This window comes from Phalaenopsis equestris, unplaced genomic scaffold (assembly GCF_001263595.1).
Source record: "Phalaenopsis equestris unplaced genomic scaffold, ASM126359v1 Scaffold216725, whole genome shotgun sequence".
Classification (NCBI taxonomy): domain Eukaryota; kingdom Viridiplantae; phylum Streptophyta; class Magnoliopsida; order Asparagales; family Orchidaceae; genus Phalaenopsis; species Phalaenopsis equestris.
In genome coordinates this window covers 109,800-127,014 of record NW_018235319.1, presented here as the reverse complement: position 1 = coordinate 127,014, position 17,215 = coordinate 109,800, and the positions used below count along the sequence as shown (strand labels likewise).

The 17,215-nt window shown below is 38.3% G+C and overlaps 1 protein-coding gene across 2 annotated transcripts in view; it reads right to left on the bottom strand.

The window, feature by feature from the left end:
• LOC110037198 (WD repeat-containing protein 11-like) overlaps positions 1 to 17,215 on the bottom strand; it is a 124,592-nt gene that overhangs the window by 6,306 nt on the left and 101,071 nt on the right. For both annotated transcript variants that reach the window (XM_020741783.1, XM_020741784.1), the window contains 4 exons: positions 14,705 to 14,810; positions 13,539 to 13,749; positions 13,173 to 13,453; positions 12,849 to 12,970 (listed from right to left, as the gene is read on the bottom strand). In XM_020741783.1, the coding sequence (XP_020597442.1) occupies positions 12,849 to 12,970; positions 13,173 to 13,453; positions 13,539 to 13,749; positions 14,705 to 14,810 (720 nt within the window). The remainder of the gene's footprint in view (positions 1 to 12,848; positions 12,971 to 13,172; positions 13,454 to 13,538; positions 13,750 to 14,704; positions 14,811 to 17,215) is intronic.

Here is a 17,215-nt window from a genome sequence, read left to right as displayed (position 1 = left end):
GGATCTGGAAGCCATTACGCCCTTATGATTCTTCTCTTGTGATTTTTGCCATTGTTATGGAAAGTAGTAGATCTGATGGTTGTATATTAGGAAGCTTGATTATAAAAAATCTAATAAATAAGTAACCTAATTAGAGGAGATCTAATTGCACGACCTTTCCTCTATTAGAGATTTTCCTAATCTATAGGGATTGGAGCGTATATAAATATGTAACATATGTTTTCATCAGTTGAATAAGAGAAAAAAGGAGTTTTCCTTCACATGGTAACAGAGCCACACATGACTTCATCTACTTCGCCTTCATCCTACAACAGGATTAGGGAATCATTCTTCGTTCGACTTCATTTGCATCGTTCGGCTTCGTCTGCGTCGCTCCTATTTGTCCTCTTTGTCTATGTCCATCAACGTTGTCTGCTTCGTCTTCATCCTGATCGACAACATCTAGTTAGTCTTCATCCAAATCAACATTGATTGCTTCATTCGACTTCGTCATTCAACTTCGTTTTCTTCATTTATTTTTGTTTGTCTTTGAAGATCGATGAATTTTTCGTCAAGTCGCTTGCTCCTACCACTCGATATCAATCGTCTCACCATCCGGCTCATCCTTTGGTATTGATTTAGTCTTCTTAAATATTTGGTGATAATCATGGTCATGAAATAAAAATGTAGTGACAAGTTTGGTTTCATCAATAGCTAAAGTTACGGATGAAAAATTAAATGACGTTAACTATTTTTATTGGAATAAAAGTGTAAGGCTCTACTTAAGAATAATTTCCCAAGAGAGAGTCACCTCATTGATAATCCCCCATTCAGTCTCTTATTAAGTGGATGCGAGTTGATGCCCAGTTGTTGATACAAATACGTAACTCTATCGAACCTAATCAATCTGGTCATATTACTCATTGTGACTGTGTTAAAGATGCGATAGAAGAATTGACATCTGTGTTTTCTGAGATATTTTTTCTCAAATCTTTGATGTATGAAAGGGGTTCCATCGAGGTGAACAGCATGATTAATCATTTAACACATACCACATGCATTTTAAACGTGTTTATGAAGAATTGAATGCACTATTGACATTCAGTACTAATGTCAGGATTTGACAGGCTCAGAGAGAGCAAATGACTATTATAGTTTTCTAGTTGCCCTAAATCTCAGTATAAATGTGTCAAATCACGGATCCTATCTCACTTTGATGTTACTACTCTAAGAGAAGCATATACTAGAGTATTGTGTACTACTCCGAGTTCTTATGTTTCATATGCATTACAACCTAGTGCTCTTGCTTACCAAAAATATAGAGATCAATAAATTGCAGTCTCAGGGCAATTAAATATTGAAAATCAAGGCTCGAGGGTAATTTGCTACTACTACTATGAACCTGGTCATACGAAGAGAACGTGTCAGAAGTTGCTCCAAAAGAGCAAAAGGGTTCTAGGTCATAGTCAGCTCACACAATCACTCATAATGAAGTCTCCCAGAGTTAAATTCTCTCGATTTCTACAAATGGATATACTAAATTCATCCAATTTCATGAAGCATCCAAGAAATCTTTCTCTATCACTGCCCTTGCTAAGTCAGGTAATAATAATACTTGTTTTTTTCTTTTCCAAACAATGGGTCAATGATCCTGGTGCCACAAATCACATGATAGATTAATCTATTTCCCTCCTTTCATAAATATTTTTCTTCTATCACCTTAGCAGATTAATTTGTCTTCCAACACCATTAATTTACACCTAAATTACCTTTAACGATTGTCCTTAGGTATTCAATTCTCTTTTAATCTTATCTCTTTTAGGAAGATTACACGTGTTTTTTGTTCGATAATTCTCCTATACAAGGCATAATCATCAAGACATTTCTATGAATAAACGTCATACATGCCCAACTGCAACAAATAACATGTGAGGGTGTTGAAATATTTAGTAGCACTCATCCTCTTGTCCTAGATCATGTAGTCTAATCTCATTCTCAAATAGCTCTGAAAAAATTTCCGTGCAATAATAGATATCACGAGCAACCTCCCATATTTTTTTGCCTATCCTATAGAGTAGAAAGTTTTCTCCTATCTCTGTGATCATGAAATTTATTAACCATGAAATAACCATGTGGTCGTCAATTTTCTAGGCCCAAAATTTGGATCTGTAATTTTTAGCATAGAAATTTCGCCTATGAGCTGCCCATGTTTCCCTCTGTCACAGATGTACAGGAAAAATGATTGTGACCATTGAAGAAAATTATGACTATTTTTTTTATGATTCGTGACTAGGTGAGAGGAGTTATCAAGTATGACAGAAACTGAAAAGTATAAGATCAGATCTTGAGGTGACTTCCGAGAAAGAAGATTGTTAGGCTATATCGTGTTTGGCCATGATAAGTTGTTAAGCTTGAATCTAGATCATATGTTGCACGAACGAAAGCTAGAGGAGGTGATATCGGAAATAACTCACACAACAATAGAAAAATCAAATATTATTGTTGAATTCAAAACGGGGAAATAAAATCTCACAAGTAAAAATAAAAATAGCAACACGACAAACTAGATGGGTCTCAAGGTGGTGGTGGTGATGGCTAGAATGAGTAGGATGGTGGCTAAATCTCAAGCAATTAAATCTATAATCTGCTTCTCTCACTCCATATACTCGGCTGAGTGTATCTGATAAATAAGTCTGTAAGGAAATATGAACTCTGTAACAAAATCTATGGCAGACTAGACTACACTGAATGGTAACCACTCAGGAGAGGATTTTTCATCTTTGAAAAGATCTAGATCCCATTTGAGGATGTTCTTTCCGCAAAAGATCCAAAAATGATTCTCAATGTTGTGGTTCATCAATCTGCCTGATTATATGTTAGTGAGTACACTACTGAATTGATTTTAATACCCAAATGACTATCTATAATCTTCTAAAAGGGTGCAAAAGAGTCTCATCTCTGACATATTGGACCTCCCCTAGTAAGAGAAACTCATAAAGTAGATTATATCTCTGAAAAGTTTGAAATTATCTTATCAGGGGTTACCATGAGTCTGGTGTTGATTCCTCAAAATTATGACTGTCTTGGACATCCAATATTAATTATGTTGGAGTCTTTCTCATGGGCTCAGTTTGAACTACGTATTTTTCTCCATCATCAACTGAAATATGGCACTCTTCCTTTGTGTCATCACCTTTTTCAGTGTGTACTATGTAATTGCTCATTTCTTCAAACTGCTCCTTGACCAATGAAAAATATCATTTTTCTGGTTGGACAATCTAATTCAATATGCACAATTCTATAACACTTTAAATGCTTTCTAGCAGGAACAAATTTGAGAATGCAGATTGGTTCACCTATTCTCGACTCTGAACTAAAGTCTCCTCGAGCGGGGCCAGCTTGAATGCTCTGCTGGCTCTACTCTTGCTACTTGATCCTCAAGTTGAATTATACCTGCAAAATATTGTGATCATCCAGTGATATTGCCTCTCCACTTTTGAAGCTCGGGTATGAATATTCTGTATGTAATGAACTGGTATGTATTGACGTTGAATTTCTCGTTTCATCTTAAAGACTAGATAGTAATTTTACTTTTCTCGTCGTCAAAGAATTTTAATGTTTGCCCACCACTGAGAAGTATTCTTCCACAACTTACTAGCAGCTAGTTTCATCATCATGGCACTCTAAAACACATTATAATAGCAAGACCCACTCGATGAACTCGTCTGGATCCATATGATTGTCAAAAAATGACAAACTCACCTTTACTTCAAAATCCTAATCTCTTCAATATTTCATGCCATATCTTCAGGATAATGGTTTTTCATCTCGGAGATCGAATGGAATTTTTTGTGGCCTCTCTAGATGGTCTCCTCTCAAAGGCAGTGAGCCTCTGGTGCAGTTTGGGGGTTTTTTACTGCATATCATCACTAGAAATCTTCTAGATACATTTTTGTGGATTTCTCAAAGGTGGCATGGCTAGGGTTTAGGGATAGAGGGGTGGAAAGGTGTGTAGGGATGATTTAGGATGAGAACAATTTTTTTTGGGTGGCCGATTTGAAAAAAAACAGTAAAGAGAATGGCTCAAGATGGAGATAGGGATGAGTATTGGTGGATGCGAGAAACCATAGGATAAGGATAGAGTTAGGTTCGCTCTGATAATAACTGGTATTGCAGTTAAGTCAAACAACAATGAAAAAATAAATATTATTGTTGAATTCAAAATTAGGAAATGCAATATCACAAACATAAGTAGAAATAGCAACAAACAAGACACAACAGACTCAAAATAAGGTGGATCTCGAAGTGGTGATGGTGATCAACGAGGCTTTAGTCCTCCAGAGAGATAACAGAGTGGGTGATGGGTTGGATGGTATGAGAAAAGCAAAAGTGTGTTGGTAAACACGAGGGGAAGTTGCGAGCTGCAGGAACAACAAGAGCGAGTTATATTGTAAAATGGTAACAAGAAAGAGGGGGTGGACAGAGGGGCACCGATTAAGAAGGACTGTCCTGGGTTGTGACAGCGAGGGAGGAGAAAGGTGGCAGCGAATGAGAGGAGTTACGACAATGGCAACAAGTCGAAAAAGAGAGAAAAGGATGGTTGGATGGCTGGAAGAACAGAAAACAGCTGAGAACAGTTATTTTCGGGCGATTGCAAGGGGGGAATGTTGGCGGTAGCGGCTGGAAATGTGAGGGACTACAAGACAATAAGATGATAACTGTATGGGGTGGCGAAGGCGAGGACAAGTGGCTAGAATTGAAAAATTACAAGAAAAACATCAATATGAGGTTGTTTGTGGGAGAGGATGCAGAAGATGATACAGAATATAATCACCACGTAAGGAGTGAGATACAGTCAGAGCATCACTCGAACCCTCAGATACTACTCTTGAAGGAAGAAAAGTGACGCAGTTATTGTCTCGACAGAAACTCACACCAAAACTGAGAATCCAAAACATAATAAAACACATACATAGAAAATTACTAGAAAAGAATGAAGGATAAAAAGAAACTCTCTGAAAAATTTAAAGAAAATAAAAAGGGTCGTAGTTCGGTCATCCTGCAGCAATAGAAGTTGTGGCTCACATCTCACACCAGGACCCTTAGTTAGACTGCTTGGTTGGATGAGCAAACAGGAACTGGTGAGAGGTACACAACTCTCGATTTTCACGTGCACGTCACTTGATGTGAAGTGTTTGGGCCTTTATTAAGCTGACGGTTCGTGAGATGGCGGCTAAAGCAAGCTGAATCACTTGCAAGGACCGAATCGTTTGTGGCTTTAGCGAACAGAGAGGTGCAACTGAGGAAGTCGAACTAAAGAGAAACTGTTCTCCTCGATTTCCACGTATTTGAATTCGATGGAAAGAACCGTGGAAGCCTAACTGAAAAAACAAATTGTGAAAGTGGAATGGAGCGTTCGTTTGTGGCTGGTGTGCACAGAGGTCAAACGAAAGAAATGAAACATGGTTAAGGTACGTAGAGGTCGATTGAGATCAACAGAAGAGCTCTCGGTTTGGCTGCATGCCTTCCTCTTTCAAGTGTACGAGATATGCGAGCAAGAGGAGCTTATGCTATGGGACACACGGGACTTGCCAATAAGAGCATAAAGCAGCAAGTTGTTCGTGAGCGAACCAAGCAGAGCCTAGGAGAGGTGAGGAGGCATTATGTTCAAACGAAACAGATGGCTGTGGCTTTCTTGGGCAGCGAAGCTCTCAAAAGGAAAGAGGCACCATAGCACTGATACCATGTAAGATTTTGGGGAAAAAAATTATTTTGCACACCTTGAATTACACTTTACTACACCTATATACATATATATATATATATATATATATATAAATATATATATGTGTATGTATATGTTCTGTAATCAGGAGGAGGAATCATTGCCACATCTTTTCTTTTAATGCAATTTTGTACAGGTTGTATGGCATCAACTGCTAGCCCAATTTAACATTGACAAAAACCTCTTTACCTGGGATAACATCACCACTTGCTGGCAGTCTTGGAACAAATGGAACTATGCTCCAATATATGTATGTATATATATATATATATATATGTATGTATATATATAATAGTGTGACCGACATACTCATCCACAAAATATAAAATATGAATCCTTTAAAATTAAGAATCCCACTAAAAAGAAAAAATAGAAATATAGTTAATACCAAATAAAACAATAGTGAAAGATATTTTGAAGGAAGAAAATAAATTCCTTTCTAATCAAGCATATGGACTGACATGTTCCTACATTTACTCTTGAAGAAGTCAGCAGTGATGAATACTCAAATACATCTAAGCTATAACAAATTGTGCTAATTTTTTACAGGCTATGAGAGAGACATCATTGTGACTATCTTGGTGATATTAGAGGGCACTGACATGGAGATAAAGCTCAAGGTGGTCTGATACCGAAGGTAACCCAAATCATGGCTCAAACAAGGCAATTGTATTGCGAAATTTAAGAGTACAATAATGAAGTCTCACAACAATAACGCATAAATGGTAAATAAAATGAAACATAAACAACGAATGAAATAATACATAAGTAATAACAAAAACAACAAAACAAAATTTAACTACGCAAAAAATAGAAGGAAAACAACCCTACAAGGTGACGGATCCGATGAGGTAGTGAGGGGTGGAAGCTAACGATCCGCTGAAAGAGGTCTAGATGGGCGTAGGGCCGTTAGGAAGTGTTGGCAGCATCGAATGTGTGGCGGAGAATCCTCGGGAGGTGAAGCTGCCTGTCGGAGGCGCCAACGATGAACTCGGCAGGTGGGTAGGTGCGGTCTGGAGAGGTGGAGATCACTGGAGAGAACCTGTAAGGCTGACGGCTAGCTCGTGAAAAAGAGTACCGAGGCAGTGATAGAGTTGGGGAATCAGTGAGAACCCGCAGCGGGAAAGTAGTCGGCGGAAGTACGATTGGGGGCACCATGCCCAGAGGGTGTCGGTAGCAAGGTTTGACAGGGGAGGTAGTCACCACCTCGGGCTGGGTACAGCTGAAGCACCACCCACCGTTGGATACAACCCTCAGAAGAATAAATCAAAATCAAAATTGCATTCGACTTGGTCAGGTTGAGTTTTTTTAACCTTTCACCAACGTCACTTCTCTCGGCTCAAAGTTTCCTTCCACAGGGACTTTGGGTCATCTTTCTTGGTGTGGAGAGGCTAGCTAGCTCCATCTACGTAGAACCACACTCTTCATTGTCTTTAGCCCCGTTTGTATAAGGGATGGCGGTTATTTGATATGGAACTACATCTCCTTCCGCACAGACATTTTTTCGATCAGCTCTTGAGTTGGATGTGGGTTTCTTGACATTCCTTCTCATTCTGATTCTCTTTTACAGATATTTCTTCACAACTTTCACATATTCCACAAATTATACAAATTTCACAAATTTCTCACAAATTCAAAGATTATATTTTAGAGGTTGAGGGTCACAACATCAGATACCACATTGCTTTAGACATTCTTCTGTCACAATGGTTCACACTATATTTTAGAGGTTGAGGGTCACAGCATCTGATACCGCGTTGCTTTAGACATTCCTCTATCGCAATGGTTCACACTATATTTTAGAGGTTGAGAATCACAATATCTGATACCGCATTGCTTTAGACATTCATCAATTGCAATGATTCACACTATAATTTAGAGGTTGAGGATTCTGACATCTGATTCTGGATTGCATTAGACATTGCAATGGTCCATATTAGACTTTAGAGGATGAGAATTCTGACATTCGATTCCGCATTGCTTTAGACATTCATTTATCGCATGGTCCAAATCAAATTTTAGAGGACGAGGATTCTGACATCCGATTTTGCATTGCTTTAGACATTCTTCTATCACAATGATTCATATCAGATTTTTGAGGATGAGGATTAGGACATCAGATTCAACATTGCTTTAGACATTCCTCTATCGCAATGGTACATATTAGACTTTAGAGGATAAGGATCATGACATTCAATTCCACGCTGCTTTAAGATCCCTTCCTATCGCAACAGTTTCTATCAAATCAAATCAACAAACAAATCAAATCGACATATAAATTTGAAAGCTCAAACTCACAATCATAATTTGAAAAATACACTTGCTAATACGCAGCAAAAATCCAACTTCACTCAACTCAAATTCAACTCTTGATATTGATATTTTCACATTCTTTTGATCACTTTGGTCAACGCCAATAGGTGCGGCGTGTTAACGCATCCCATCGCACCTATTGGGGGTTCATTTATTGACCTCATTTTTTGTGAGGTCTCTTAATCTTCTTAGAGCCTAAGATCTAGTTTTAGGGTTTCCTACCGACTCTCTTAGAGGACTAGTCTGGGACCCGCACCAACTAGAAATTCGAGCCACTTCTTGACACCTCGCAATTTCATGTGACCAGTTCTAAATCCTTAGCGCTTAGTTGAGTTGATTAAAACCAGCACGATGATGCTCGAGTCGAGTACCCGTAGGATCTAAAGCCTTAGGAAACCCATCGTGTCGTTCGCACTCTCACGATGCACGAATTCACACGTTCGATATTATTTCGAAATTCACATCATTTGCACTCGTAGAAGGCTTTGCGATTGATCAAACTCGAATCAATTGCTGGAACGATCGATCACGAGCGATAATTTTAAAGAAATTTGAATTTGACGCATTTTCGACCCGACTGTCGACGAAGTCGTCCGAGCGACCCCAGATGACAAAACGGATCGCTTTGGCGCATCCGAAATGTCGAATTTAGCTAGGGGAGACACCTATTTTGATATGTTCGGGGTGGGGTCGAATTGTGCGCGAATCGGGGAAATTTGAATATACTATATTATATTATTAATATATATATTAATATAAATATATAAAGTGAGATAGGTTTGCTGAGGGTTTTATCTACCCTAAATCCCTAATCTGCCTCGTCTGCCTTCAACTCCATCCCCTTTTTCCTGCCTGGACCTGGGTTGAGCCCTAGCCGCGCGTTCCTTTAGGCTTATTTCCCCTTCGCGTGACGAGGAGCAGACTCTCTTTCCCTCTCGACACTCTCTGCTCGAGTCGTTTCTTCCCGAAGCATTTTCTGCTTCGCCTTGCTGGGCGGGAAGCCCTTTTGGGTAGGTTGACCCTGGCACATATCTTCCTTGGGTCACAAATGCGGCAATTCCCCTCCTTTCCAATGGCTTCTCCTTCTGCGGCTCTGGCTGCGATGTTTTTTTTTTCTTTCGGCGGGGTCGAGCTCTGGGGTTGGCCTCACCCTGGGTCTTCTCTGCTCTTCTCCCCTCTCTTCTGCGTCTATAAAAGTCATTGGGGGGGGGGGGGGATGTTACTGTGAGGTTACAAACTGGGAATCTGGGGGAGACTCTGCCAAATTCGTTTTTGGTGCCTGTGAGTCTGGTGTTTGCGAAGTCTCGACATTTTTCTTCTGTTGTTTGCAAAGGCTCAGGCAAGGTACTTTCTCTTCTCCTCCGTTCTCTCCTCTGCTCGACAAAGGCTATGTGTTGTTTTCTTCTTTGCTCGACAGGAAATACATGCATGCGAGAGTTTAATTGTTCCGCTGGTACATCATGTTGAGGTTGCTTTTCAGTTGTTAAGTTTTTAATGTTTCTTTGGCTTTAGTTTAAATGTTGCATATAACTGGGCCTGTTTTAAATTCTCTATGATCTTTAACTAGGAATGTACACTTATCATAAAAGCATGGTTCAGTTCTTACGCATGTGTAAGTTTTCTTCTTGTGTTCCTATCACATCTATACCTGTGCATCGAAGTTTGAGGGCTGTTTTAGCGTTTTGGGCTGCAGTTTTCCTTGTTGTGTTGGTTTAACATTGAGGCTTTTGGAAATTTTACTTTGGGGGCTTTGTTTTGTGCTTCTCTATTGCCCCCCCTCTGTTCGAAGCACATTCAGGCGGCTTTCATTTAATTTTGAGGCTTTTGTAGGTTTGGCTTTGGGGCTCTGTTCGCTGCCTCTCTATTGCCCCTTCTATTTAAATCATATGAGGATGTTTATACCTGTGGTGGAATTGTTGGTGTTTTGGCGTATTTCTTCTCGGTTACTAGTTCCACTAGAGAACCTTGTTGGGCTTTCCTCGTGAGTTCGGGTTGTTGTCATGTTGCCCCCCTTTTCCCTTGTTAGATTGATTGAGGGATTTTATTGTGCCTCTTCTCGTGTTTGTTTTGTTGGTGTTTTGCCGCTCCCACCTGGAGCTTGCAATATGGGCTCCCTGTTGGTGTTGCTGTTGCCCTTTCCCGAGAACATCCCTATCATTTTTTTTTGTTGTTTGGTTGTTCGCTGTTATCCATGGTTGTGAGCATTTGTTGTGATTGTGTTGGTTTGCTCCCCTGCCCGCGAACATCCCAGCTCGTTTTCTTTTGTGTTGGTTGGTTGTTCTCTTCTGTCCCTGGCTGTGAACACTTGTTAGTTGGTCGTGAGGGTTGTTGCCCTACCCGAGGGCATCACTGTTGGGTTTCTTTTGTCTTGCTCGGTTGTCCCCTGCTGCCCTTAGCTGTAGGCACTCGTTGTAGTTGCTTGTCCTAGCCGCCCCTACCCGAGAGCATCTGGATGGATTCTTTTTTTTTTTTTTGTTGGCTGGGTGGCTTCCTCGCTGGCCCTACCCGAGAATGCTTGTTTGGATTCCTTTATGTTGTGGTGGGTTTATGACTCTTATGGAAGCTTTTAGTTTGAGGTGGAATTGGTGAATTGAAATATTTTAATCCATATGTTTAGGAGAGGTTCAGGAGCATCTTGGAGTTTTCTAAAATGTGCCTTTAAGGGGTGATTCAGGCTAAAATCGGGAAGTGTGCCCATCTCATTGCTCATTCGAGAAGTCTCATCGGGTGGATGTTTGAGGCTAACCCTCCTACCGCTTTGGTTTTTCTTTCTAAGATGGTTTTAGAGGCGGGTTAGACTTCCTTTTTTTTTCATTTATTGTTTTTCGGTTCACTTTCTTTGTTTCTTTGTTTGAGTTTTAGACGCTTATATCTAAAACGTAATCCTGCATGTATAGCTGCGGCTATATATAAAACCATCAAGTAAGGTCGTAGGTTGGATGGTTTTTTTGAGGTTTTAGGCCTTGATGATAAAGACATTCGGTGGTAGAGCGGAATAATATTTCATCATACGACATCGGGACTCAATCCAGGGACTCGGTGAAATGTAGGATGACAATATTATTCACAGACACCAGACTAGCAGACACCCTTGCCTTATTAGGTTGTTGGTGGTCCTAGTCCGACGGTGCGATCGACTTGTGGACAATCATATTTTATAAAAAAAATGATAAGAATAGATACGATAAGAAAAAATACGCTACTTACAAAAATATTTTGACTACAAAAATTGATACTACTTTTTTTATATGCATGAAACCTATATGCATGCCAAAATATAAATTTTAAATAATATAATTTCATTGTCCACTAGTCATTTGCTGGTATTGAGCTAAGGAGTACCCTCCTAAGTTGGTATTGTAGTAAACCCTTCTAGTTGAATGTCGGGCTCTATACATACGGGTGACCGATAGTTGTCTTCGAAGTCCCTCGAGAATACCTAAATCTAAGTCTAGCCCGACCCGAATGCTTACAGTTTTCTTTCTATCCTCGGATTTTTCGTGTGTTTCCTAAAGTTTTATCGGAATCTTTGTAGATCATTCGTGTTTTCCTTTGGATTTTCTCGTGTTTTCGCTGGTTTTCTTCAAGTTAACGTGGGTCATTTGTCGCTTTTCTCGAGTTTTTCAGGTGATGTTCGCTATTCATTCTTGTTTATATAAATTCATGCTTACACATTTCTTAAATTCTTTTTATTATACTCATTTACTTGCACGTGCGACACCAATCTCATTTACATAAGCAACAGGCTCGTCAGGTATACAAGTTTGTTTTATATTTACAGTGTTTCACTTTTTTTACTGCGCACTTTACTGCATATATATACAATTCATGCTTGTGACATTAATGTTTACTGTTTAGTGCGCTGCGTAGCATGTTTCCTTTTATTAATCATGTTGTTTCTATAGACTTGCAGGGACCTTTTAAGATAGAGGACATTAGAACACCCAGTTTAGGAGGTAACTTATAGAGAGCCACTATATTTATACAAACCGCAACCCCGAACCTACAATCGACATATTAAGGAGCTTAGAGTAGTTTTTTCCAAGAAGCGAAACGTGGAAGCAAGCAGACGGAGGGCGACGATTGAGACCACGACAATGAGGTGTAGGAGGTCTTTTTAGAGTTAAGGTCCAATCATAAGATAGTTGGGAAGTCATCGGGGTTCCCCTCGGATCTGTGACATCCCCTACATTTCACTCCACTGACTCTCGAAAATAACTATTCTTATTTTGAGCCCTTCCCCTTTGATTTCCTCACATTTAACCTTGGAAACATAAACTTTGCAATCTTGAAGGCAAAACCACTGGTCTTAATCGAGAGTCTTCTTAGGTGATTTCAATTGTCTAAGATGTAATTAACTATAGGGGTCTGCCTCTATAGGGAGCTTAAGAACTCAGCTTAATATAAACCTTATTTAATCTCTCGTATTAAATCAGAGAACTTGTCTGCTTATAAAAAAAAGTTTCGTAGACCAAACGGATGTCATAAATCTTTTAGTTCAAATGGCTAAGCCTACCAACAAGTTATATGCATATCTTTCAGGATAGTGCACTACTTATGATATCGCGCTCAGCCGTCTAAACTATCAAACATGTGAGATCCATTCGGTCTCACTTTTCAAAATTAAAATATTATATATATATATATATATATATCTATATATTGAATTAAAATTAAACTTGAATGAATTTCAAAAATAAACGGCTGACAACGTCACCATAAAACAATATAACTAGTAAAACTATAAGAAAGGGTCCAAAGAACAACTCACTCATGCACGTGCTTCTGAATTGCTTCTTCTCCATCTAACTTCTCATGCCATAGAATCCTCTCATTTGCATTAGCCCGCAATTCCTGTTGCTTAAAGGCCATCAAATTTAGTTGCCCAATTTTCTGCACGCACGAGGAGTGAGCAAGCCAAATAAAGACCCAAAACTTCAAAACAGCGATTTCTTTTGACAATTAGCTTGTATCTATAATTTAAACGAAGCAATCCAGAATAACACAAAAATTGGAGTTATTGAATGCAGCTAAATTTCCACAAAAATCAACAAATATTTGAATATGCCACAATCTTCTGAAAGATTAATCTAACCGTGGTTTCTTTTCTCCTACTGCCTGGAACATATTTTTCCCTTGATGTTATCCTATTTAACATTGCTATACTTTCAGTCTCTGATAGTGATTGAGAAGCCTCCTGGGAGCATTTCTTTGCTGATTTATCTACAACATGAGAAAGAGCATGAGGCAGCCGTAACCAGAATAGAGCCTCAGAAAATTCTCCAAAGATTGCCGCGGCGAAGGCAGATCTTGCAGCAAAACCTTTATTTGCAAGAGAAGCATATAAACGAACTCTTTCATCATCAAGTATGCAGCCTTCAGAAAAATAATAAGCGGCCATCAATAGCTATTACACTTTTATGAGACTGTTAGGACGGTGTTTAAAGTAGCTATAACATACCATCTCTTCGATATGGTTCTAAGACCTTCAAAAGCAATTCAGGGACCACTGAATCACCAACAGAAGGCAGCTTTGACTCAATAATATAACCACGAAGATCTCCGGAAGTTGTTTCAATCTCAGGAATATTTCCAAGTGAGGTATCCATATGTGCACTGAACAAACTGAACCAAGAGGATTTTACGCCTGATTGAATAATCATTCGTAGAGCCTGTCACATGTTATTAGTGATTCTTTAAGCTCTATATTAACTACATTATCTATACTAATATTAAAAGAGGATAGAATCTTAATGTATTGATATAGAAGAATCAAATTCCCTCATTTTAATTTATAATCTCAATATATATCTACATTTTCTATCAAAACACAAACAATTGACTCATCTATCTTCCAGCTAATTTTCTATTTAAAATCCTAGATAATTTCTTATTTTACCACTGTTAAGTTCATGTATACATCATTTTTATTCGGAAGTGACTTCTTATTCATATAAAAATTAATTTGCCAAATGACTTAATACTCATCAGATTTGTAGCCATTTTTCATCAAACACAGTTCATCTATCTAAAGAACTTTTTCAGATCTTCAAAAAATATGCAATATGAAAATTTTACGAACAACATCTAAACTATTGAAATTATTGAAAATTGCTTAGATCCTTGTAAGACAATGCAATTTACTTTTACATAATTTAGTACAAATAAAATTTTCAAATCACAAGACAAATTAAAAAAGAACTAATGCGAAAAAAAATACTTATATAGAATAATCTATTTAATAGGTCTAAAATAAAATCATTATGTAGCTAGAAAATCTCATAAATATGTAAAACTATATCATAAAGCTGTGTAGTTATTGCATGTGCATTATGGCCAACAGTGTAAAACTTCGTTTCAAGGGATGCTGCAATATTTTGTAATTGTAGTTATTGCATGTACTTGAACTATCCAGTATTTGTATGCGCATGAAAATAACGTAAGTTCACATACTTGCAATTAATAAAGAACTCATCATCCACCAAACATATATATAATTTAGTCACACAAATTGGCATTTCATGTGCTCAGATGCCTAGCTGAAGCAAACTCTGACACAATACAGATTAGAAGACGCTCATTAACAAAAGAAGTTATAAAAATTGATGTCTTTTGCATTATGCTTACCAAGGCATGGGCCGTGGGAAATAAAACAGGCAAGCACAGTGGCATTGGTCGAAATCTCTCCTTCAGAAATATACCCTTGGAACTTGAACTTGCTTTAATATCATTGCTGAACAAGGCCACACGCAAATTGTTCAGTATAAGAACAAGCAAGCATAATATATACAGTGTATAGGGAATTCGGTTTCATGGCAAAAAAAGAAAAATTAAAAAAATTAAAAAAATACTAAACTAAACGTCTAGAATTAAGTATGCTGTATTTAATGAATCAAATCCAGATCAAACAGAAAAAGAGAGTTATTGCAAAGTAGCGTGTTGTTTTTATTTGATGGCTCAAGCCATCAGTATTTCGATCCATTCACCTAACATCTTTTGCATCAACACCTCATCCAATATCTTCCCACAATCTAAATTTATATGAGTCCTTCAGCATTTTAAGTATCACACATTTAATTTAGAGATCTGGGCAAGTTAACTGCAAAATAATGATGCCTCGTTATTGAATGCATCCTATTTCAAAAATTTTTATCAGGGAAGGAGAGAGAAAGGAAATTCGGCATAAAGTAGTATTACATTTCTCTTCCTCAGCTATTAGAAAAGAACTCTCATTCTCGCCATTGGTTCAATAACAACAATATTTAACATTTTAACAACATAAAGATAAATTTGTCACTGGTAAGCTAAATAGTGCAGACTCCAAAAAGTTGTGGAATCGGCATTTTATGAGGATACAATATTGAAATCTTCATTTCAGCAATTTTAACCCTAACTTGAGTCTAGTCTCTATGCAAGCCCTTTGAAGTGACTAGTTATTGAAGAAGGTACTCCAGTGCATAAAGGTTTTTTTTTTTTTTAAAGAACTGTTAAACACCGATTCATAGTTCTTTGTATCCTATTTAAAACCATCATGATAGCCAAGAAGATAAAAAGAAATTCAGCATAAAGTACCATTTTATTTCTCTTCTTCAGGTATTAGCAAATAAAATACATTCTCACCATACGCTCAAAAATAATATTTACCATTTTAATTCCATCAACACAGTTGTCACCGGTAAGCTAAACGGTACAGACTCCAAAAATTTGCAGAATTAGCATTTTATAAGGTTACACGCTTGGAACCTTCATTTCCAGAGCTTTAAACCCCAACTTGAGCCTAGTCTCAATGCAAGCCGTTTCGAAGCAAAGTTACCAGCAATTAACGGAGGTATTCAGATGCACCAAGATTTTTTTTAAGCAAAACAAACTTTATTACCGGTCAATGAAAATAGCATAACACAAAGAAAGCTGCATGGCATTGCTAGATGGAAAGAAAACTAAAAACAAAATACATTGACAAGGCCAACAGGTGGCAAATAATCCAACACCACCTGAGAGGAACCGCAAGGGGCCTCATTAAAAATGTCCAGGGTTTGCTATACATTGGATAGTAACAATATATTCTGAAGTTTTTTCCCTTTTTAGGCATAATAAAAATTGAAATATTTTACAAACTACCTCTTCAATGCTAGAAATCTCAATAAGAAAGGACGGAAATCAGACAACTAAATTAGGAGTTTTCTATAATTAGGAGCTTCCTTATTTGAATTATTTCCAAAATCTTTATTCTGATTTATTTCCCTTTTAGCCGAATATTTAGATTGAGAATATGTATTATTAAGTTACTTAAAATAAATTATACAGAATATTTTGTAGCTAAAATAGATTGTAAGATTTTTATCTAATGGAATGAAAGCAAAAGGAAAAGGGATCAAGCCTATTCAGTATTCAGTCTATTTTTCTCAACACTTTGACATGATAGCAGAGCTAGAATCGGTGTGAATCCTTGGTATTCTTCAGCAGTAGCCATAGCCGCGATCTTCTCGTCGCGACATCTTGGTTCGCAACACCTTCGGTATCTTCGTTTGCATCTGCTTCGTTCGCTTGCGCAACTTCGCGTTTGCGTATGCTTTTGCTTCGTTCGAGCAAAACTTCACTTCGTCTTTGTCCTAGCCGCGCCACTTCGGCACTTCGTCGCGCCATCTCTGCCCTAGCTGCGACTCTCCTCGTCAACCTACGATCTCCTCGTCAAGGGACATAGCTGCGATCTCCTCTCCTCTCTGCATCTCTGCCCAAGCTGCGACTCCTCATCAACCGTTGTCTCTGCCCTAGCTACGGTTCTTGTCCCTCGCGTCGGCCTTAAAGCTCTAGTCCTCTCCTAGCCAAAATCATTGAGGAAGATAACAAATATGTTTGAGCAGCTGCTGATATTCACAAGAGGCAGACTCAGATATGGAATTGTAAGGAGCTCAGCAACGCCATCAGGGGATCTCCAATCATGTTTTCCATTTAAGCTTTTTGCCAGCTCGAGTTGCGGCGCTGGTCTGTTTCTTCTTATTGTTGTTCTCTGCTCTTCTCGTGAAGAACAAGGTGGAAAAGAGGAAGTATGTCTTGAAGAATATCAAACTTGATCGACAAACAGATAAATGTCGCAGGTTTGCTCGCCAAGAGATGGAACTTATTATGAAGTGCAAAATT